Below are 24,750 nucleotides of genomic sequence, written 5' to 3'. Positions count from 1 at the left end.
CATACATATAAAGTAAGGCAAAATTAATATTTTTAGTAGCTTATAGGGAAAATATATTCATATCAAAAGTCTTCAAATAGCAGTGTTTTGAAATTTTTTTTGGTTAACAGAATAAGAACTTTCTTTTGTCATAATCCAAAGATGCTAACAGAGCAGCATGATAAATGTCTCTTTAAGTGTTGTAGTAAAAGAAAATGACTTGTCTTTTGAGGCAGTGGAGAGTTTATGTTGTTTTGGACCCATTTCCCAAGCAGTGATCGAAAACAGATTACAATAACAATTATACAGTCAGAAGATGCAATATCCATTTCTGCTTTAATTGAGTGAAAGAATAATAAAAACATCATTAAGAAAAATGAGGTGGACCTGTCACACAATGTACAGATTTTTAGTCTTGGAGAAGATGCAGCATAACTGAAGTGCTTTTCGCTTACTTTGTCGTGTTTATTAGCTAAAATCTGTTTTGGGGAGAGACCATTTGGCTCTTATTCTTGCCTGGGAAGTTCAGAGAGGAGCCCTTGAGAAGTGCTTGCCCTGGCGATGTTAAAAGAGCTCACTGAATTTGTCTTCACATATGATTTGACCAAAGAAATCGCATTTTTTAAATCCTCTCCCTTCCCTTCTGTATTTAACCTGTGTAGATGGAAGTCAAGTCAAGAACATTCTTGTTACAAAGCCCAGTCAAACCAGGGTTAGGTGTGACTCTCTGGCCTGCTGCTGACTTCTTGTCTCTAATTCCTAGCCAGGCTGAAGGGGAGAGAGGGAGTTGAGGCTGAATCGTGGCACACATGGGGTTGGGGAAACCCGTGTTTCCCTGTGTACACATCACCTGATGTGTGCTCACCTGACTGCCACCTGAGGTGCAGAGTCTGCGGCCTAGATCTGCAGTCCCTTGAGCCCTTACATTGACATCCTTAATGTCAATGAGCCCCCAGCTCTTTCCCTAGAGTTGTGCTTGCAGCAGCTCCCAGTGAACCAGCAGACAGCAGGCAAGCTCAGTGGCTAGCCTTCTTTACTCTGGGCTATGTATGTTACTCCGTTCATAGAAACTGTGAGCTCCTGAGAACACCTGGGCAGTGGTGTGGAGTTTGCCCAGGCCCCCTACTCATGGTGGGGATAGAAAAACTGCAAAGAATGTTGGCCAACAGAGTATTGGGCCAGTTGACAGATGCAAAAGGGAGTATTTCTTCGATCTGTCGCTAAGTTTTCTTGGGTTCAGTATTTAAAAGTCTTTCTGAGGTGGCAAAATGAGAGGAACAAGATAGGCAGTACATCCTTCTGGGGGAGGCCTCACAATTCCAGAACCGTCCCAAGCAGAAGGTTGTTCCTTTAGAGTGTAATTTATATCAAACAGCCTGAAAAAGCTTTCTAAAAACTGTTATTCAATCCAGAGCGTCTAGTTAATAGCACCTTCATTAAAATACTTTTGTCAGCGGAGGGTTTTTAATTTTAACATTTACATAACCTACTAGCATTGATGAAGGCCACAAGCTTTAAGGGTCTATTAGTGGTTCCGTTTTTCTGGACTTTATAATTTAAACCTAAACATTAATTCTGGGTGGAACTTGGCATAGTGTCTTTTTGCCTTGGAGGGAATTTTTGTTGTACAATAAAAAAAAAGTGTGTGTGTGTGTGTGTGTGTGTGTGTGTGTGTGTGTGTGTGTGTGTGTGTGTTCTCATACAATCACCTTCTCCATGTCCTCCTTCCCTCAAGTAAATAGTCAAGGTTTTAAGAGGACTTCTTTAATTTAGCAAAAGGAGTGATTATTTTAGGTGAATATTACAATTCTCCATTAGCTCACATTGCAAACTAGTGCTTTTGATATTAACAAGAAAAATCTATGAGGTTGATGATGCTGTCTCTCTCTGTGAAAGTCATGTGGTAAAATTTTTTAAATAAAATCATTTTTTACAGCCTTTGAAACTTACAAATCAGGTTCTCATCTTCTGTATTGGAAGTTGAGAGACATCTTTTTTTTTTTTTTTAGCATTTTATGTCACCTGAAACTGTAACGTTGACGAGAAGGAAAGAAATTGTGGAATCTCACTATTAAGTTAAAAAGTGAAATTTTCAGTATTAGTTATTTTGGAAAAATATGCTTAAAATAAGATTCTTAACATGATCTTTTCTGTATATTAATACTATGTGAAAGTTGAATTATTATAGGACTCTGATTACATGGTAAGTGGGAAATTAGAAGACAAACAAGGAAATCCTGCAGTTGTCTTCATCTGAAAACTGAAAGGTGTTCCGAGTGCTGGTGAAGGTGCATGCCAGGAAGGAAGCTTATGAAGGTTCAGACAAGATTTTTCTCATTAGATTTCACAAATGTGGTATCAGAACACCAAAAACCCTTTATTATTGAGGGAGAGTAAGAAGAGCAAATTGTTCTTTGAATGGGAGGTTATTGCACATTTAAGATCCAGGCAGAGCCGCTTTGCAAGGGTAAATAAGGCAATACTGATTTTTTTTTCTTTCTCAAATAAATCTCTAGATAGAATTCAGCAAAACTAACTCTATTTACAGGCTTATTCAGATGGCAAGTTTGAGCCTTAAGCATATTTTTACAGCTACCTTATAAACCCCCCAAAACTGGAGCTTACCGCTGAAAGTCTGCCAGTGCTGTTACAAATGGTCATTAGTTCCCAAGAGACTTGGAGTAGGGAAAAAAACTGTAGGAAAATGCCGTGACATCAGGGAGAACCATTTCATTTCATGTGTTTTTTGCTGCCATGGCCAAACCAGGTCTTCCCTGCATGTTCAGCATTGATAGCGAACATTCTTCTATGGAAATGTATAGAATTCCAATTAGCCAAGGGCAGAGTAGAAATGTACCTTTTTTTACACTGTTCCAAGTGGTTAGTGGAAAACAAACTGCAAAGTAATTCCCTTGGCCCCCCAATAAAAAGATTTATAGCAAAATAATTCTTGACTCCATAATGGGACTGTGTTGTAGGTTTGTGTTTGATATTTGTAAGACTGAAATACAGTCCATGTACCCAAACTAAGCATTTATTGTAAACAAGTTAACTGCCAAGAGCTTATATTCTGTCAAACATAATTATATTGAAGATTGATGTATAGCTTGAAAGCGAGTTTGAGGGAGACAGTTCTTTTTCACCAAGGCAGGCTTCTGAGATGCAGCTCTCTTCCTTTGATAGAATGACTCAATAAAGTCCTCTTTCTCACAGCCAGCCTCTCATCTAGATAATAAACACAGACTTGCTCTTTGAAAACATATCTGTTTGTCGATCCTACTTCTGTTAACAAAATAAAGAAATGAACTTACATTCATGAAAACTGCCATGTAGAGTTTCTTTTATCATCTTCATCTAGACCTGGCAGTGACGGTGCTAAGATAAAATAGTAGCTCTTACCTCCTGGGTTGCACTGGAGTTCACCAAAAACCTAAACCTATATCTTTAAGTTAACCCCAAATGAAATCCTTTCGTCTTTAATGCTGAGTTTAAAAAGAAGCGTTTGACTTGTCTTTATGTTTTTTTGTGTTGAGCCTGTGAGATTAGAACTGCTTTGAAACTGTGGCCTTTGAGGGGAGAGGAACGATACTAATAGGCTTCATTTTGTGGCCCAGAAATTATCCTAGGCTTAAAGAATTTATGAATCCAGGGCATCTAGGCGAAGTGAAATTTTTCTGAGATTCAGATGTTAATGCCTGGAATTACCCTCTGTTTAAAATGCTGTGGTAGTCTTCCAGGAATTTTTGCTTTGAGAAAGATATAATCTTGCATTTTATTTAATGTAAAGTTTTCTCACTTTTTTGTTCAGGAAACAAAGCACTTTAGGCTTTGGTGGCACTTCTCAAAGGCATTACAAAGTAGAATGACATTCCTCCTTTGGCTGGTAGTAGCCTTTGGATAGACATATTAAGGATGAACATAAGGTTTGCAGTAGATTTCTGTGCAGAGACTTAAATGGTCTCTTTAGTTTTTTATATCAAATTTAATATTTTATTTTAGAAATTACATAAGTTATAAATTATATAAATCATAAAAAGGATGTCTTAGAACCATGAGGTGAAAAAAGAAATAATTTTCTCTATTTTCCCGATTTCAGTAATTGCTATAAATTACACGGGTACATATGTATTTAAAATATTTTGTCTGGGAAATACTCCATCAGACCCTAGTTTCCCTGGTCTGTAAGCTGGGTTTTATTAACTTGATCTGAGTCACAATAATAATAGCCTACATATTGCAAACCTGAGATCTCAGTGTCCCCTAGGGGAACTGGAGAACACTCACTATGATTTTGCCTTTCTTGCTGTCTCTCTCCTCCTGTTCTTTTCTCCATCTCCTGATATAGCCCTTTTGAGGACTTGGTTGCTATTGCATCCTGACAGAGGCATTTGCTGGGCATAACAATGAGAGTGGCTTTCAGTGGTTGGGAAAGGATGGTGGTAGTTGCCTGTCTACCTGAGCTCAGCTTCGTGGAATCTGTATTCAATTCACTGTGATAATTTCTACACATCTATTAAATACCCATAAATGTTTTGCTGTTTGAACTCTAAATGTAGACACCAGGACTTTCTTTTCGTGTGGGAGAAAGCCTTTTACTTTTTACTATAAAAACTTTACTTCTCAGTTTTTTATTTGATAAAAATCTCTCTACTCTAGTATGATTTCCTCTGAGACTTTGCACCAGTGTTTGATCTCAATTTTTAATAATTTTTGTGAGTTAAACTCCCTAAAGAAAACATGCTTGTGCTGTGAAATATTCCCACTAGAAATCTGGGTAGTCTTGTCTTATTGAGAGCCGAATGCTTGATTCCTTTATTAATTCCTTGCTAGCGAACCTTAGTATGGTCAGCCTTTCTTTAACACTACACTGGAAAAATTAATCAAGCCGTTTCTAAAAAATTGTTTGAATTAGATAAAATAACATAGGCAGATCCCAAAACCTAAGGTGAGGAAGCAAATGTAAAAATGGACCATTTTTAGTCACTCCTTTTTTGACTCTAGGAGCCTGGTTGCAAGTCGTTTTTCCAGAGAGGATAGTGAGGATGAGGTGAAAGGCATCTTCACTTACATACTACTTCAAAAATCATCTTCTCAGAAACCTCCAGAATAAAATTTTATTTAACTAAGGGCAGAAATTCTGGTATTCTTAAATTAAAATTAGTCATTTTTAACACACCATTGAGTCTCAAGACTTAATACATAGATGTATTTTTAATATACTATGAAAAGAGCCTCAGTAATTTAGGTTTGAACTAAGGATACTTCAACAATGTGCCATATATTTGAACTTTTCTGTTGTAGTCAAACTTGTATATTATACTTTTTTCCCTTTTATTATTTATTTAGAGACAAGGTCTCACTCTGTCACCCAGGTTGGAGTGCAGTGGCATGATTGCAGCTCACTACAGCCTTGACTTCCTGGCTGTAGTGATCCTACCACTTGAAAGTAACCTCCAAAGTAGCTGGAACTACAGGCACAGGCCACCACACTCTGCTAATTTTTTATTTTTTTAGGAATGGGGTTTTGCTATGTCACCCAGGCTGGTCTCGACCTCCTGGGCTCAAATAATCCTTCTGCCTCCGCCTCCTAAGTAGCTGGGATTACGAGCCATTGCACCCAGTTCTTTTTTCCTTGAAAAAAATTTTTTTAAATTCCAGAATCAGTCAACATTTTGTCTCTCTGTAGTTACTAAATTTCAAAGGAACGCTGCAGTTCCTTGAGGGACTGCCAATAAGGCTTCCGTGGCTCCAGGGCGTGCACAGCCACAGAGCACAGGCCATGGCCACTTTGTCTTGCACCTACTTGTGTGATGCCTGTGAGGCAATCCACCGACAATTCTGTCAACAGTGGTTGCACACAGCCCCAAGACCTGGCTAGCTTTCCCAGACAATGTTCAGTGGGCTCCTGTACTGCTTGTGTGGACCCTTTCTTGGATAGCTTTCCTGGTCTCCTGCTGCCCAATGCAGTGCAGTCGGGCTGAAGTGATGCGGACGCCTTTGACAGCTGCGGAGACACCACCTATTAATGGTGAAGATTAATGTCTAATCGGAGTTAGCATTTTGTTAAACTGAACCAACATTTATTTTGGGACTTACTGAGGTCGGACCCAGGGTGTCGTGAGATGTGAGGGAGTGAAGAAGACTTATGTGAGGGAGTGCAGAAGACTTATGTAAGTCCTGCCAGTGTCTGAAGAAGATAAAGCCTGACCTCTCATGCACACCCTATAGAGCCCCAGCATGCCTGACCACAGTGGGTTGCCTTTGATGGTCAGGCTTGCTGGGTGAAGATGCCAGGTGTGGCTCAGGCATTTTGTGTTGATAAGCCTTCTATGTGTCCCTGAAATCCTGTTTTGCAAACTCCTGGCCTGCTGAATCCTGCCACCGAATTTCTAGAGCTGAAGAGTGTTTGAAGATCTGGAGTTCATCCTTCAGCCTTCACACCTGACTTCAGGTCGAATTGTGATCTCTCTGCTTAGGACCAGATCTGGCATCAGAGGCTCTCTCAAAATCACCCTTCCCTACCACTTTAGGCCAGTTTGAGCCTTTGGGGTGATCAGTGAGAAGGGACAGTGTGTACTCTCCCATCCCTAAACCTGGCCTATTTTAGTTCTTGTCTTCCAAAGTTAAGATTGGCCTTAAGGGGCTGCAAAGTAGCATCTGCGTTTACTAGAGAGAATTCTGATAATAAAATACTTCTTGATATCATTCTCTGTCCACCAATCCCCCCCCAAATAGTGGGAGAGCCATCAGGTAGTTTTATAGTTGAAATAACCTTAGTTGGAGGTCTAATCCTGAGTTGCATGCAACAAAGTTGTTGATAAACATGAGATCGAATTTTTGCACCTGTGACTCAGTTTGCGCTTAGGGTAATTATAAAGCAGACTTTGCTTTCCTCATAATTGTAGAATTGACCTTGATCCGCCATCTAGGAATGACCTAGCACTTGCTGCTGTGCCACCTCTGTCTCAGCTCCTGCTTTCTCTATAATAAGAGTTAAGAAAAACAAAAACAAAATGAACAACAAAAACAAGTGAATTTATCCTTCAGACAATAAATAGTTCACAAGTCAAGGGCAGGGAGGGATGCTGGAAACTGGCGTGCTTTAGGGGAGCCCAGACCTCTGGTTGACCATGGACCTGTGGGTGTCTCCATTTGTTCCCAAATCATTGCTCTTCCCTCTCCTCTAAAATAGGTGGATTTTTTTTCTACTGTTTGATTACACAACCTGGAATTCCTTTTATTAGAAGTTTATTGGGGATAAAATGTATTGTAAATGCAGACCTAGCTGAGGAGATTTAAGGGACCACTAAGCAATTCCAACAGTAGTGCAGCATCTTCTTACCTCTTCATTGCTTTGGAATTTTTGAGATTGGCCCCTGGGGGAATAGGAGGCTGGAGAGGAGGAATGTGGAGCCTGTGGCTGGCTCAGCCCAGGACAGCAGGACCAGGAAGAGGAGACTAGGAAAGATACACTGGATCTGTTTTGAAATTTTGCCTGGAACTCCAGCAGGTAGCTGAGAGACACCCTATTACTTCCTTTCTGCTTTTGGTTGCAATTCTTGGCACCTGACTTTCCTTTATTATCTTAGGGTGGGAAGAAGGGGCTAGAGGTTAATATTGACAAGTTACTTCTATTCTTGTCTGTGACTCAGTGTGTGTGTGTGTGTGTGTGTGTGTGTGTGTGTGTGTGTGTATGTGAGAGAGAGAGAGAGAGAGAGAGAGAGACAGAGAGAGAGAAAGAGAAACAAAGACTATGAGGTTATAGAGCAAGTGAATTGTTTGTTGTTTTTCTGGGTAATTTGCAATAAGAAAAGATAGTTGCCATAGTTCCCCCTTTTCCCCCTCAGACCTCTGAAAGCTGCTGTAGTGTTCACTCAGTTTATGTGGTAAAATTTATTTCAGTGTTTCCAGAATCTTGATATATGGTTTATTTATTGTGGTGGTTACCAAGTATGGTGCTTTACTGACGGTTCAGTTCTAGACAAAGCACAGAGGCTCTGCCCTGCAGCCTTTATACTCTGCGGTTAGCCTTGGGACCTTCTTAGTAGATAGAACCAGATGCCACAGGCCCAGGGGAAGGGAGTGGGCCCTGTGACTACCTTCCTTGGCAAGCAGGGAGGAGAAAGGCTGTCCTGTCATTCAAGGGGCAGTTTCAGGAGCCAGGGTGGACCAGGGAGACAGAAGGTCTAGGGAGAGGTTGAAGGCCATGCCAGCCACACTTTTGCCTTTCTTTCTTTGTCTGTGAATGACTGAAGGGCAGGAACCTTCTTTGCTTCCTCCTCTGTGCCAGGCACAGGGTCTGATGGGTGGGTAGTTGAAAGGCAAATTCATTGACAGGCAGCACAGGTCACCCTGTGGGCAAAGCAAGTGGTAAAGCGTCCTTTACTAAAACCAAGCCCTTAGATTTCTGAGGGTGTGAGTTTTGGAGTGTTGTTTTCCACTCCCAAGAAAGCAGAATGCTGGGATGTAGAGTTGGATCACCTGAACTGCCCTACTCTTGCCTCACGGTGTTTCTTGGGACACATGACTTACTCTCCCCTAGTTTTGGTTTCCTAATTTATTCCACGGAGAATAATGCTAGCCCTTTCATGGGGTGAATGTGAGGAGTAGAGACGTGTGTTAGACTGCAAATGGAGCCAGGAAGTACACTGCCAAGGAGAGGGTTTGTATTGGGTCCTGCATTTGGTGGGAGACAGCGAGTCCTGTCGTCCCGACCCCCTGCTGCAAGACCTTCCTTCACCTCTCGTTGTTGAGTTCTGCATCCAGGACATTAGAGAATACTTGTTCATCAGGTCACTTTCATAGCCAGTGTCGTGACAGTCCCCGAAGTCTGTAACTGTTCTTTAAAATGAAGGGAAAGGGGAGAAAGCCTTTGCCTTGTTAAAGAGGCTGGATTAACACAGTACCTAGAACAGCAGCCTACATTTTTAGAGAAGCTATCATGTTGGGTTTTGGAGTTTAACCACGAGTACTTCTATCTTCAAATGTCTGAGATCTGGAATGCAGAGGAAAGACAACCAAAGGGCACCCAACAAGTGCTCTCAGCTGTCACAGAGTTTTCCTAGTATCAGTTTATGGTAAACTGATCCTGTGTGAGAAGAATCATCACATACATTGGAATTTGGCAGATTGATGAGAGCAGTGCTATCCTATAGGAATATAATACAAGCCACATGTGTGATTTTAAATTTTCTAGTAGCTGCACTAAAAGAAAGTTCAAGAAACAGGAGAAGTTGATTTTAATAATATATTTTATTTAGCTCAACATATTTAAAATTTTATTTCCACACGTAATTTTAAAAAAATTATTCATGACATTTTAGTTTCTTTTTTGTCATGAAGTTATTAAAATCTCTTATATATTTTACACTGAGAGCACATCTCGACTCAAGACTAGCCACATTTCATGTGCTCATGCAACTTGTGGTTAGTGGCTGTGGTATTGGCCATGCTGGGTAGTTTTAGGCACCTTTCTGCTACTTTCACCTTTTTGCTGAAGGGTATACTGAATACTTTAAGCCCTTACATTTGCATAATAAGCCATTTAGTGATTATTAATATCATTAGGTTATTTAGGGATTAGGCCATTCAATGTAGTATCATTTTTTACCACAGAAATGCTTTTTTAGTAAGTATCATGAGCATTGATCACAGACCCTGGAAAACAATTATGGGTTTCTTTTTTTCCTCTGTAAGATGGTATTTGTACTGGTTTTGAAGAAAATGAAAACAAATAGATTTCGTTGTTTGAAAGCTTTCATACAAATTAAATATGTAATATTGTTTAATTCTCACAGCAAAAAAACTCCATGATGAAGACATTATTGTTTGCATTTTATGTAGGAGGAATTTGAGCCTAAGAGAGGTCAGGAATTATTCAAGGTCACTCACACAGGTAAGGAGGGGTAGTGCCAGGTCTCCATCCCCGAGCTGCCCACCTCCAGACCCAGTGCTGTTCGTCACCACATCTAATCATCTTCCCACGTGACTCAGTCCTCATGGCTTTTGGGGTGAACAGTACAATAGTATACACTTATAATTGTATATACTTCTTCAGAAATAATGCCATAAGGAAATGACAGTTTCAGTATCATAACTAATGAGAGTTGGAAAGATGCATTTTTCTAGTGTAGAGAAGGACCGGACCTATTTTGCCTCTCTGACAACAGAATTTATCATTTATCCCAGCTGCCAGAAGAACTCTTCATTTTTAGCAAATGGCCGAGGCCGAGTGCCTGTCTGCCAGATTAAACTACCTGCTTGCCTCCCACAGTTGTAAAAGGCTTAGCAAGGCTTATGATCAAAAGGTTCAAAGTTCTTCACTAGATCATCTGAAAATGGGTCTGTGGTACAATAAAGGAAAAATAATGCTGTAAGCTCAAGATACTGGGCTAGAACAAAAGTTGTTTCTTCTTTTGTCTTCTTCACCATTTCTAAATTTTGTTGAAAATGGTTTTTAGTGATACATGGCTATTCTTTTATTAGAACTTACCTTTTAATTCTTTCATTCTTAATTTATTTTCTGAGCTGTTTTTCAAACACCCTCCCTATCATTATGTCCATTGTTATATTTTTTATTTTTCTTTGTTCCCCTCACCTCTTTTTTTTTTTTTGGTCTGGAAAGAGTGGTGGATAAAATGGATAAATCTCTCTCTTTTTCTCTTTTATTTTTGGCATATATTTCTGCTCATCCTTTTATACTTTGCTTCCCTTTGGGATTTACAGCTTTTAAAGGCTTTTTAAACCTATGCCTTAATTTTCTCCTTCCCACACTTGACCTCAATTGTACTGTTTTACTATTTTTCATTTCTCTTGTCATTATCACAAGTAATTGCATCTATTTTGTCTGCCTTACTCTTCTTTTGTAAAAAATGCTTTTAATTATAAGAAACATAATTTTTTAAATGGATCCAATTCTGGTAAGACGGTAAATTTTTCCAAATATAACCTGTTTATGATATTCTTAAGTATCTCATATATGTATACTTCAGCGCAAATCCTATTATTATACATTTTGGCTTATATTATTTTATTTTATAAATGACTTGAAAGTCCTTTTTTTTTTTAAAGTAGGTGATGCCAGTAGGGGCTTGCTTTTTAACTGTAAGGAGTTATTGCTGTTTTGTCTGCTAACAATTGCCTTCTTCAATCGCTGAGCTAAAATGTTTAAGAAATATTTTAGTAATTGACAATTGCAAAGCAGAAGTCCTTACATGGTATAGAGCCCTGTGCTTCATGTTGTATTTCATATCTAATTGATTGAACTATTGATATTATTTTAAAAATTAATAGGGTCTTACTTTTTTTCAGTTGATCATAGACTTGAGAAAGATTTATGTCTTCTAAGTAATAGTTACATGATAGCTTATGGAGCAACTGGATTCATTTAAAGGTTTTATCTGTGATTCCCAGATCTGTGACACTCAGATGTTGACATTAGAAATCACACATAGATTTTCAGCATTGAAATTTATGTACACACAGGTATTAGTGGTGCAGTAGCCTGTGGCACCATGGTCTATACGGTCCTGTGTGTGCATATGCTGACATCATTACAAGTGGGAGTCAACCTGCTTCCTTGGACAAAGATTATATTCCAATATGTAAGAGTTAAAAGGTCTAAATGGGAGCTATTTCCTGCTGGTAAGGACTCTCATGAATGGGTTCTATAAAATATCATTATGCTTGCCTAGGAAGATTTTACAACGCCTTCAGCTACGTTGAGGGCGAGAGCCCTATCAGACTTGTTCTTACTTGTATCCCTGGAGCCACAGGTGACACTTGGCATGTAGTAGATGTTCAGTGAATACATATTGAGTAAATGTATGACTGCAGAGATAATTTTGAGGAAATCTAATTGATATTATTTATTGGATGTCTTAAATATATTCAGGAATAAACGGTATAAATAAATAAACATTTCTTATACCAGTAACGGTCACAGTCTTAGAAAATATTTTGCCAAGGCATCATGTAACCAAGCTGAGTTCTCTTTTTCTTGTCTAAAAAATTGGCCTGCTCCACTCTTATCTCATATTTTATACAACCAAGACCATGGACACTATTTGCTATAGACAATAATATGGCTTTGTTTTTCTCATGAGTAAACTTTGAGTGAATAGTTGTCCCAGGTATGGTATGGTTTGACTTGTTAGACTGTTGTGCAGTCTTAATAATAGTTACCATGATCTTTAGTGATAACAATTCTTAATGAGTATTATTATTGTTAATAATGATTATATTTAATAATTACACGCAATACTTATTATCTTTAATAATAATAATTAGCACATGGGAACCAGTTGCACCATTGTATTATCGTTAGAACCAAAACCTAAATCTGTGACCCAGTAGTTTGCAGAATATCTTCTCCCACTCCTTGCCTTCCAGATCAGAGTGAGTCTAGAGGCTTCTAGGGGTCTGACGATAGGGAGGGGCTTCTAGGAAAACTCTCATACATTCTGCATTGAGGGCCATCTTCCCATATAGTCATTTTACACAGAGGTCTTATTTTTGTTGTGGAGTGTTTTCACCATGGCCTTCTAACTTTTTCCTCCTCCCATCTCCCTGCCTGCCTACCCTTTCTTCATAATTTTTTAGTTTTCTTGCACAAAGAGATGACCCAGAGCAGATCCTTATTCCATAACATACTAATTTGTGTGCATTCTGTAAGATAGAGTCCATGTTTATTACTTGTATGTTGGTAAAACTTTGATCTTCTTCTGCCTTGGTTATGTTTAGATTTAAGTGTCTGTTTAATTTTAAAAAAATAAAAAGCAGTTTAAAAAGACTTTGGTGAATTAAACATTTTTAAGCTTTTCATACTTTGATACAAAGCAGAGAAATATTTCAGTAACAGATTTCAACAGATTTTCAACTAGGCTAATTTGCTTTATTCTTTAGGGTAGTTTGCTTCTTTTCTCTGAAAACACAAAGAAAGATAAATCCATTCTAGTAGTAACTGGTGTTCATGTATAAAATAATAACTTTGTATTTTTTTTTTTTTTGAGTTGGAGTCTCACTCTGTCACCCAGACTGCAGTGCAGCCACTGCAGCCTCGACCTGCTGGGCTCCAGCGATCCTTCCGCCTCAGCCTTCCAAGTAGCCGGAACTACAGGCGCGCGCTACCCCACCCGGCTAATTTTTTGATTTATTGTAGAAATGAGGTCTCACCTGCCCAGGCGAGTCTTGAACCCACGGGCTCAGGCAGTCCACTCACCTCAGCCTCCCAAAGGCGTGGGATTACAGGCTGAACCACCGAGCCCGGCTCAAAATAATAACTTTGAATAGACAAACTTTTGAATTGGGATGTGCATTTGGACATAAGTTAATTGTAAGATGAGACTTTTATGATCAGGTTATTTTCAGGCTAATTAATTTGCCAGGATTAAAAACTAGAACATACAACATACAAGAGGGACTTCTTTTAAGTTTCTATTGATTTTCTTGTACATATTCACATATCAGGTTAGACGCTGACATCAAACATGCCTCCTCCCCATTAGGTATCTTACAATTGGGAGCTTTGAAATTCATTTCTAGACAAAAACAAATCTGATCTGAAAATACTAGAGCTCAGTGGTGAAACTTTAGGCATTAAAGAGTTGAGGGTCTGCAAGGTCACCTTGGCCTCACCTATGTGCCAGGATGCCTCTGACTGGTACACTCTTGTTTCTAATGTCTAGAATTTGAGGGCTCCTGACACTGCCCTGGGCAATTCTGTAATAAAAGAGGGGGGGAAACCCATAGCTTTCCATTAGACCCATATGACTAAGAGGCTTGTTTAATCTAAATCACTGTCAATCACAGATGAGTGACTTTTATAACTGTCTCTTCCCTTCTCATCGTGGTGACTGAGATTTGCTTTGTAATGTTTGTGTTTTGCTCTTGAATTTTGTCCCTTCAGGTTTGATGATTCCTGTCTTTTGTGTGGTGGAGCAGTTGGACGGCTCTCTTGAGTATGACAACAGAGAAGAACATGCTGAGTTCGTCTTGGTGCGGAAAGACGTGCTTTTTAGTCAGCTGGTGGAGACCGCGCTCCTGGCCCTGGGGTATTCCCACAGCTCTGCGGCCCAGGCCCAAGGTATTCATGCCTCTTCCCTCTCCTTCCAAGTCTCCCATTGGTGGGTCATGAATTAAGGAAGAATATGTTTCCTGAACAAGGGTTGAAGGGGAATTGTCAGGTGTAGCATTTCCCAGACACTGAGCAGCAAAATGTTTCTTGTAGAGGATTTTGTTTTCATGTTGTTGTGAGAAGCATTTGACCAGCACCTCTAGAGCCGAAAAATCCACTTGCACTTTAAAGCAATCACCACAGGTTTGTTTGTTTTTGCATTCATAACTCTGTTATTTTCTCTGTGTCCACAAATTGGTGTATTCAAGGCCAGTGCTGAGGCTCCTAACTTATCCAAACTTTAATACATTATTTATAAAGCATTCAACTTTCTAAAAAAAATTTTTTTTTTTAAATTGCTTTGGGTCTATAGCTTCTGTACTTTGTGATGAGATTTTAATTAAACAGAAAGCAATGGATGCATCTTACCCTTTTGTATCTTTGAAAACTGTTTTGCAGTTTTGATATGGTCCATTCAATTAAAAAAACTATCACCATGTCTTTGTGATCAATTCCTTTTACTTATTTAATTAAATATTAAAATTGCATCATTATTTCAGTGTGTATTGTACAGCACTGGGGAGCCCATTGTGAGCTTCTGTTGTTTCATTCTGAAGCATAGCCCATTGTTCTTCCATGCCAAAGAATTGGCAAAACAAATAACAACAAAAATACCCCTAAACCTTGAATAGTGGAAAAAAATTTTTTTGATCAATGGAATTATTATCCTTGTTTTTCAGCTGAAATGATTAAATTATATTGTTTATGATTATGGTTATAAGTAAAAGAGAGAAGTATGTAACTTCCAGATCTTATTTGTATGTTAATTTCCTATATTACTGTCTTTAGTTAACATTTATGTATATGCCAAAGAATTTTGTGGTTTTTTTAAATGAGTTTTTCTTCAGATCGTTCCTAAGAACTATCAGTCAGAAACTCATTTTTTCTGATATGGACATGAGAGATTAAGCATTTATATAAAGTTATACATACAGTGACCAAGGATGTGGGATTTAAATTCCCAAATTTTTGAATCTGATTCTGTAAGTAGATCATTTATTTTAAAAAATATGTATCTTAAGTACTTAAATTATATCTTAGTTTTGCTAAGAAAGCTACACATTTGAAACAGGGTGTCAAGAATTTTTCCCAGAGCAACTAGAGTCCCATGAGTGATTGTGAGTCCGAGTATAGTCTGAACCCGAGAGCTGGCTAGTTTGGGTGCAGTGAGAGAGCTGAATCGTAGTGTCCCATGCTCTTAAAACAGCGTGATACAAGATAATTCATTTCCTTTCTCCAACAACTCGCCTTCTTGTGTGAAGGATTCAAGATTTGATCCTGAGCAAATTGCATACGGACACCATTGCTTTTATTTTACGCTATGTACGGAAATCCTTCCCCCCCATAAACTTTTCAAGCCATTGTAGGGACATTTTTCATGCCTTTGTAGGGACATTTTTCTCTGAATGTAAAGGTCATTGTATCCCACCGCTTGCATCCTGGTGTGCCAGCTTCCTGTTTGACAGGGCTATCCATCTCAGTTAGCACGGCTGCTCAATACGTCGTGAGCTCACATGTGGAACACAGAGCACTAAGTGGCCAAGATTTGATTCTTGGCACATGCTGAGGGAAGGGTCTCAGGAAATTTGTCCTAGGGAGCCACACTACTCTTTTCAGTAGACTGAGGGTTCTACTCATCAAGATGAGATATATGAGCAATAAATAGCATCTACGTTAAGGATTAAATAGGGGACATATCAAAAGTGATTATTGGCTTCCTCAACATTTTTGAAAATTAAGGCTAAACAATACTACGTATTATACCTTTTATAAGTTGAATCAATATTCTGATGGTACTCTGGATCACAGATATACTTTATTTTGTATGTAAGCAAGCTTTTATCACTAGGTCTTATACTGCAATCTCACAAAGGAAATAAAATCCGCTTGCTAAAATCAGGTTGCTGATCTCTGTTTTGGGTAAATGAACAATTTAGAATTGTTTATTTAAAAATGAATGTATTAGGTCTTTGTCATCATTCCGATTGTTAAAAGTTTGCTGTATGTTTATTATGGATCAAGCAGCATGATGATATAGGCCAATCATGTGCTGGACAGACGGCAGAGGGAAAAAAAAGATAGAACAAAATATAAAATATGACTTTTTGATGATTTGAGGCATGAAGTTTCATGTGTGTCATTTTCTTTTTTTGTTTTTGTTTTGGTTCTGTTATTCGTTTAATTTTCATATAATTACCCTAAGATGGGGAAGTCACTGGGGGACCTTCTAGCAAATTCATTTGTAGCAGAGAAACTGCAGTGTTTTTGAATCTCTTCTTCCTATGCTAAAAGAGTGCTTGGACAGAATTAAGCTGCAAGGATACTGGGTTGTTTGAGCCTATTTTAAAAATCGAGGTTCTTGAAACATGATTTTTCATTTTGACGTGACCAGAAAAGAGTTTCAGTAATTAATTAGAACAGTTTTTCAGATTGCCTGTAAAAGAGAAAATGCATTAGCAATGTCATTATTTTGGAATGGTGCTCAAGTCCCAATGACAAAGCAGAGGACCCATGCTATTATGAACACAGGAGAGTCAATTTCTTTTTCTAGGAGGGTATTCCCTTCAGGTGAGCTGAAGAGATTTCGTTAAGAAAAAGAATATTTGCTTTTTTGTAGTGTACTAGAAAAATAGAAATACTACAAAAATGGAGTTCAGGGATTTTTTTCTCCCTGCCTTAACAGTAACCTTTAGTTGAAGATAAAATCTTGGGTCCCAGATATTGGGATCCAAGAGGGAATAAGGGCACAATGTACATCCTAAACTGTCTTTCTAGCTAACCCACGCCCTCCATTTTCTAAGACATATATCATGAACTCTGTGTTTCTGGAGGATATGTGATGCAGGATTCATCAGACTTGCTGTTTGGCGTTTGGAAAGAGACGAAAGCTGGCAGAGCCCTTGGCTTCTCCCAGAATAGGTAGACAAAGGTCTGATGAATGGTAAACACATTTTACACTATATGTGTTACACGACAGGCTGTGAGTCCATGTCTCTGCATGAAATCTTTGAATCTTTTGGAAGAGAGGTGTTAATCCAGGGGACCATATCTACTCTGGGAGCATCAGAGTCCCCCACTTCTCTGGCGTAGATTCACCACTCCCTTTATTCTTCTTTCTTCTTTCCTTTTCATCCTTCTAGTTCATCCCCATCTGGCTTTTGGGGATAGCCATCTATGGAGCTCCCCACTGTCCCTAGAGTTCTTTAGCCTACTGGCTCAGTAGTTGTTCAGACTTGCTGAAGTGAATGGTGGGCTTTCGGAGGCAGCCATGATAGCAAGGTAGTGCCTCACTGTGCATATTTGACTTTGTAAGCGGGCATTTTATAAGACTCCTCTATTTTCTGTAAATTTTAAAATAAATTTTAAAATTGATTTTTGACCAATATTATTTAAAAACAAATATGTTTAGCAAATAAAGAAGCAAAATTCCTTTCTGACTGGGTCTTTTGTTAAAAAATCAAAATTATGAGTTTAAGAAGAGGCATGTATGACTGGGTATGGTGGCTCATGCCTGTAATCCCAGCATTTTGGGAGATGGGAGAATTGCTTGTAACCAGGAGTTTGAGACCAGCCTGGGTAATATAGCAAGACCTCATCACTACAAAAAAATTTAAAAAGTAAAAAAAAGAAGAAATATATTAATCATTACTATTTCTTATTTATGTTGGAATAATGACATTTATGCAGCCATTTTAAATTATTTTATTTAAAAGATGGAACAGAAAAATGTATTTAATAAACTTTATGTGAATTATAAAATTCCACATATATACATAGACGAAAGACAAGGGCAATATATTAGTGTGTTAATGAGTGGGTCATGGGATTATGTGGAATTTCCTTTTTTTTAATTTTTAATTTTAAATATGTGGGGTACAGGTCAGGGTTAGGTATACAAATGTTCGGAATTTTCTTTTTCTAATTTGAAAAAAATATGTAAGTTTGAAGTTCTACTTCCTCCATGAATTCATCTCTGAATAAGTGGGAAATTGTTATGTCTTCTTTATTCCCCAACTTTGATAGGCAGTTCGCTATGTCCCTAATTTATCTGTAAGTTGAAAACTTACACATGACACAGACACATTTCTCCTTTTTTCAGTGGAAGTTTAAAAAATCAGTGTCATCAGTGAGCCCCTGTGATGTGTAAACCAAGAGATTTCTTAGAGTTTTAATAGTGTGAGGTAAAAAGTGAGCAATTACTATTTGTTGGGCACTCTGTTAAGAGATTTGCAGGTACTAATTTTTTAATTCTCACAATAACCCTTTGAAATAAGTTACCATGTTTCCCATTTCATGGAAGAGGAAAGTGAGGGGGGTAACTTTCCCGGCGGGTAGGTGGAAGGGCTGAGATCTGAAGTCCATGGGTCCATCTCCAGAGTAAGGGTCCTTCTCCACAGGGCTGCCCTGGGAGCAATCTGATTGCCAGCCATGGAGAACTGGGGTAGTAGCCAGTTCTCACTTCAACACTTGCTTCTCATTTTTTGACAGAAACCCTAAAAGCCCCAAAAGGCAGGACTTTTTGGATTGGGTGCTTACTCAATATATTCTGATTATATATATATTTGATAATGATATTTATACAGAGAATGCAAAAAGTATACACATTTTAAGAAAGGAAAAAACTGTATTAAATTTGTTATACTCAATATATACCAATAACAAAAAGTGAATACAAGTCACATTTGACTTCTGCAATTACAACAGGTGCTCAAAGTAGTTGCCATCAGCATCTAGATACTTCTGATTACAGCAAAATAAAAGTAGTACGTAGATAACATCTCTTAAGATGTGTATACATGTTTTTGGCATCCCCAGTATATTTCATTTCCATGATGAAATATATATAGATACCTTTTCAAGTTAACTGAGATAGGCTTCATAACTAAAAACAAACTAAAAACAAACTAAAAGCCAAAGTAACAGAATTGTTGTATGTTGAAGCTAACTTCTAAAACTATAGGGTCTATAGTAGATTGAGTAATTAAAATATGTGATTCTTGCTTATGTGACCAAAATGAGTCCTGATTGAAAACATATTCCTAAGCTGTATTCCTAAGCTGTAAATTTCTGGTCAAACTTAAAGATATTTTGTCAGTGTTCATCCTGGAACTCATCTGTTTGAAGCCATTGTCTTTAGGAAGAACAATTTCAGTCTGTGAGCTGGAAACATGGTAAAATAAAATAAGATTTAGAACCAGAAGAATAAGGATTGTTTTATTAAAAAAAGGAACAACTTTATTTATTTATCACTATATGTTATTCATTTAGCATATGCTTTCCAATGTACTAGTTCTTTACTAGTTATTGGGAAGATCTTACATAGAAGTTACTTTTAAGGCAAATTGCATCATTAGGAACAAATGTTCTTTTTTCTTTTTTTGAGTTGGAGACTCACTCCATTACCCAGGCTGGAGTGCAGTGGTACACTCATGGCCATGACACTTGTTAATATGCTGGACTCCTGCTATCCTTCCACCCCAGCCTTTCAAGTAGCTGGAACTACAGGTATTCGTTACCACTCCCAGCTAATTTTTGGTTTATTGTAGAGACGAGGTCTTGCCAAGTTGCCTGGGCTGGTCTCAAACCCGCAGGCTCAGGTAATTCACTCGCCTCTGCCTCCCAAAGTGCTGGAATTATAGGCTGAGCCACCAGACCTAGCCAGGAATAAATGTTCTTTTAATTTAAATTGTTCAGTGCTTGAAATGCTCTCCTCTTAAATTAATTTTCTACATTTTGTAATGAAATAAAATACATACAAATTCAAGAGACTTTTGTATTAAATATTCTTGAATACCTCATCTAGGATCAATGATTAGAAGTTCATGGCCAATCTTGTCTCATATCTGTCCCTGTCTACTTCTTACCTCTTCCCCACTGGATTATTTAAATTGTGTCCTAAACCTCTATTTTATCCATATGCATTTTACTAAATATCTCTGAAAGATAAAGATTCTTTTAGAAAACATAACCACAATATTGTCATAACTCCCCCAAAAGATATTTCTTTAATATCATGAAATAGTCAATGTGTTCACATTTTCTTAATTGTTTCCTTAATTTTTTTAGTGTTGGTTTATTCAAATCAGGAACCATACAAATCTGTAAATTTCACTTGATTGATAGGCCCCTTAAGGTTTTTTTTGAATCTATGGGTTTTCTATCTCCTTAAATTTTATTTTATTTTATTTTTATTTTTATTTTAAAAATGTGGTGTATAATTCAGGTTTAGGTACATATGTAGTCATGGATCTTCTTAAATTAAAAAAAAATTATTTTCTAAAACTTATGTTTGCTGCTTAATTATTTTTATTTGCCAAGCAAAGATCCTAATCTCATAAATTACTTCAAGTACTATGATTTCAGTTAAACAATTAGTAAGCTCAGTCATATTCCTGGAAAGAAATTCACACTTTTTTTGTTTTTTTGTTTTTTGAGGGATGATTGTTAAAAGACATATGTTGTCTGGAGCCAAAAGGTTTTTCATGCTCTGAATGTTTGATATTTTCCCTATTGAAAGTGCTTAAAATGATCTCTCGTCATGTCTTGCTTTCATTGTTTCTTTGGCTCTCTCTCTTTCCCCCATTTTCCTTTCTTTAATTAAATTCCATTTAGGAGACTTCCAGTAGTTTTTTTCTTTATAAGGGCAATGCTGGGGAAAAAAAGGTGCATATTTAGGTATTTTAGGCCTCGGAGCAAACTTTTAACAAACAAGCTCCTTTTTAAAAAATTCTGTGGCTCCCTAAAGGGACCTGAAAAACCTACCCAAAATTGCTGTTAACCATGTTTCAGCCCTCATTAGAGCTGGATGGGCCAAAATGTAAAACCCTGACTTGGAGGACATAATTCTTTATCAGGCCCTCCCCATCATGTTCACTCTTCCTCTGCTACATAAAATTAAATATTCATACACATGTGTGGCACATATGTGTGTTCTCATATACAAGGTAAACCTTGAATACTGCTTTCTAACTGAATACTAAGGGCAGAATAATGCTCATCTTAATTGAACATTATTTAAATGTTTATAGTTCTGTATTTATTTGTTTAAGTTGGCATAAATATGTATTTAAAATACAGAGACATATAATTATGGCTTGCATGAAGGTCAGCTGATGGAAATATTGCTTATGTGCAGATTTGTAGCAAGTGAAGACCCTCTCTAACTTGATTTTTGGGTTGCCTCATGGTCGAGTAGGTAGTGCTTGAAAAAAGCTGTTGAGGGTGGTGAATGAACACTCGATATCACTTTACCTCTGATCTTGCAGTTTCTACTTGAATGCTCATTTAAAAAAATCCTATCAGTGGATATAATTCATTAGAAAAATCTAGCTCATTATTTCTTCCACAATGAGCAAAGTATTTAGCAATGTTTCCAGTAATCTGTTTTGTTTGGAGCAATTGGCCATAATAGCAATTAGCTCTGGTATATATTTTAAACTGCTTAAAGTTCTTCTTCTCCAAAGTTTAGGCGTCGATGCCCATGACCTTGAGGAGACTGATCAGCTGAGGCATTCATGTGAGATGATCCAAGTTAAACAGACTGACCCACAGAGATATATAGCCTTTAATAATTAAGTTGTGTCCCATTAAAATATATCGCTTTGAGAAGTTATGAGTGTCAAACCTACAGCCTGGAGTTGATAATATTCTGATATGACTTATACTGTGGTTAACTTTTTATTCTATTCCCTTTTAAAGCATAACTGTCTTTTACTAATGTACAGGTTTTAAATGCAAGGTAGAGTTGTTTGCTGAACACTTAGGTCTGTTTGTCCTTTAGGAAGTTGCAGTACAGATTTCACTCAATGAACTCCTTTGGTAAAAGTCATACTAATTAAGATATTTATAAATGCTTCAATAGTGCTGCTTCCTTTTGGGTAGATCCTTTACATTTAAAGCTCTCCATTCAGACAACTCTTAGTTTTAGTGTTATGCTGTCATGTTCCAACTCTAAGTCAAGTCTATTTTGACATTTATAATGGACAGTAAAAATGTCTTGGCCATAGAGCCTTTTGTAATATTAAAATGCTTGGTAAAAACTCCTTGCTTCCTATTTTCCCCCATTGGAAAAGATTTCTTATCATCTAGATATTTTTTTAAATACTTTTTATTTTTAAGAGACACCCAAGCTGGAATGTAGTGGTGGATTGTAGCGTATTGCAGCCTCCAGTTCCTGGGCTCAAGTGATTCTTCCACCTCAGCCTCCCAAGTAGCTGAGACTTCAGGTGTGTGGCACTACACTCAGCTCATTTCTCATCATCTAAATCTTTTAATTTCAGTTAATTCTTGGCAAAATTGTGAAATTTTAGAATTGTAGATCTTTTACTTTGTATTTTAGTGTTCATTTTACATTTATACTTTGTTCACATTTTCTCAGATCAGTGTTATTGTTCTCAGGTTTGTATGGGATCTCAGTTCCATAATGATCCATTCATCTGCATAGTGTCAGTAAGTGGTCAATTTATGTATTACCTAGTTCAAGAGTCTAGCACATGAGTGGGTCCCAGAGCTGTCAGGTACCTCTTCTGTCTGCAGTGTGACAGAGGAAAGCTCAGTGGTGGGGGAGAAGAGACAGGGTAAACACCGAGCATCAAGCACATGGGCACCTCGGTTTAGTTTTCTGGGGTTTAGTTTTCTGGGTGCCAGATTTCACGTGACTGTGATGAGCATTTAAAACCCAGTGCTTTGAAATGCAGTTTTTTTTTGTTGGTTTGTTTTCTGTTTTTTTTTTTAGCAACAGCTTTGAGAGCTCTAAAGGGTCTTAAGTCAGGGCTCTAGAGCATGTGCCATTTGCTTGCTCAAAAGCAATAGTTGGGAAAATTATTTGTGTGTCAATGAGAGAAAATACAAAGGTTTTTCCTCTGTCTCTTTTTGGTTTGAAGAAATATCACATAGGACAGAATGGCAAATCTGCGTTGCTATTTTTTTTTTTGAGTTGGAGTCTCACTCTGTCGCCCAGACTGGAGTGCAGTGGCCGCTCCCTTCCACCGCAGCCTCGACCTGCTGGACTCAGGCGATCCTTCCGCCTCAGCCTTCCAAGTAGCCAGAATTACAGGCATGCGCTACCACGCCCGGCTGATGTTTTGATTTATTGTAGGATGAGGTCTCCCTGCCCAGGCGGGTCTCGAACCCACAGGCTCAGGCAATCCACTCACCTCAGCCTCCCAAAGGCGCGGGATTACAGGCTGAGCCACCAAGCCCGGCTGCATTGTTATTTTACAAGCTTTTTACTCAGGTTGGGAAAGAGCACTCTAGGCTATATGCAAATCAGACAGCACTGAGTTCCCTCTCGGCTTCCAGCTCTGCTCAGCAGAGAGGAACTTCCAGCATATTCTTTCTGTCAGTTTTATAGAGCAAAGAACAGGATGCTGAAAATCTCCTAGCATATTTTAAACCTCTGCCCTCAGTGATTTGGCTAATCATCTCCCAGATAAAAGGCTACCATCATGAGAGGTCAGCTATGAGGCAATCTGTTCTTGACCTGAAAGCTCTGACCAGTCTTCCCTACTTCAGGTGGTGGTTCTTCTTAAGAATATGTGCTCCAGAGCCATGGAGGTAATTAACAAGTCTAAATGTCTTGTTTTAGTACTGTGACTACAGTAATTCCTTAAGGGGACTAGGGAGACTTCTTTTAAAGGGGGCCTGTTTTAGATAATCTGCAGTGAAAGATGTATCAGAATTACTTGGAAAGAAAGCACTTTATTAAGATCTTCAGTCTTTTGAACATTATTGGAAGATAGGTGGTTGGTTGAGTTTTACCATTTTTATTTTATGCAAAGGAAGACTACAAAGGAACTTTTAAAGATCACACCTTTTCTCTGGTTCTCTGGTATCATGTCATTTCATTCATTCACAAATATTTATTGAGCATCTTTTATGCGTCAAGCATTGTTTTAGGTGTTGGGAACACAACTAGGAACCAAATATATAATACTGCCCTTAAGAAACATTCTTTTATGTAGGGGAGATAGAAAATAAATAACTCAATATATAATAAAATGTTAGATAGGACCTTATATTCTATTACATTTATATTGACTTTGTTCTCTCCATTTTGTCTAGAACTAGGGTTTTGGCAAACAAGGCTTCTGGAAAGTAGCTGCTTAACCAGAATTAAATGGGAGGGTTTGAATGGGATTTGAGGGTTAAACATAAAATGATGTGGTACTTTAAAAAGTTAAATTTCAGTTTTCTGAAAAACTAACCTACATGGGCTAACTCATGTTTGGAAAAGAATGAATATAGCATTGTCAGAATTAGCTTATAGTAAGCCATAGTTTTGTTAGGGAAACTGAACCTTTTACATAATAGGCATGTTATGAAATAAAACATTATATTTAATAAAATGAGTTAGTATTTATTGAGTGTTTTTTATATACCAGGCCCTGTTTTAGGTATTTAGCATATATTTACTTATTTAATCATTCTCCTAACCCCATGAAGTGCATATTATTATTATCTACATTTTGTCAGTGAAAAAACTGAGGCTCAGAGAGGTAAGTAGCGCCGGGCTTGGTGACTCAGCCTGTAATCCCGCACTTTGGGAGGCTGAGGTGAGTGAATTGCCTGAGCCCACAGGTTCAAGACCTGCCTGGGCA

At 37.9% G+C, this 24,750-nt stretch overlaps 1 protein-coding gene across 1 annotated transcript in view; it reads left to right on the top strand.

Annotated features, from left to right (window-relative positions):
• The window catches only part of SATB2 (SATB homeobox 2), a 183,737-nt gene that overhangs the window by 9,555 nt on the left and 149,432 nt on the right, over positions 1-24,750 (top strand). Inside the window, exon 3 of the mRNA XM_008061216.2 lies at positions 13,886-14,062. Coding sequence (XP_008059407.1) covers positions 13,886-14,062 — 177 coding nt within the window. The remainder of the gene's footprint in view (positions 1-13,885; positions 14,063-24,750) is intronic.

Source organism: Carlito syrichta, unplaced genomic scaffold (assembly GCF_000164805.1).
Source record: "Carlito syrichta isolate Samal-C Ts95f unplaced genomic scaffold, Tarsius_syrichta-2.0.1 Scaffold305149, whole genome shotgun sequence".
NCBI classification, from domain to species: domain Eukaryota; kingdom Metazoa; phylum Chordata; class Mammalia; order Primates; family Tarsiidae; genus Carlito; species Carlito syrichta.
Note: the sequence above shows the minus strand (reverse complement) of the source record. Positions and strands in the feature narration are given on the sequence as shown.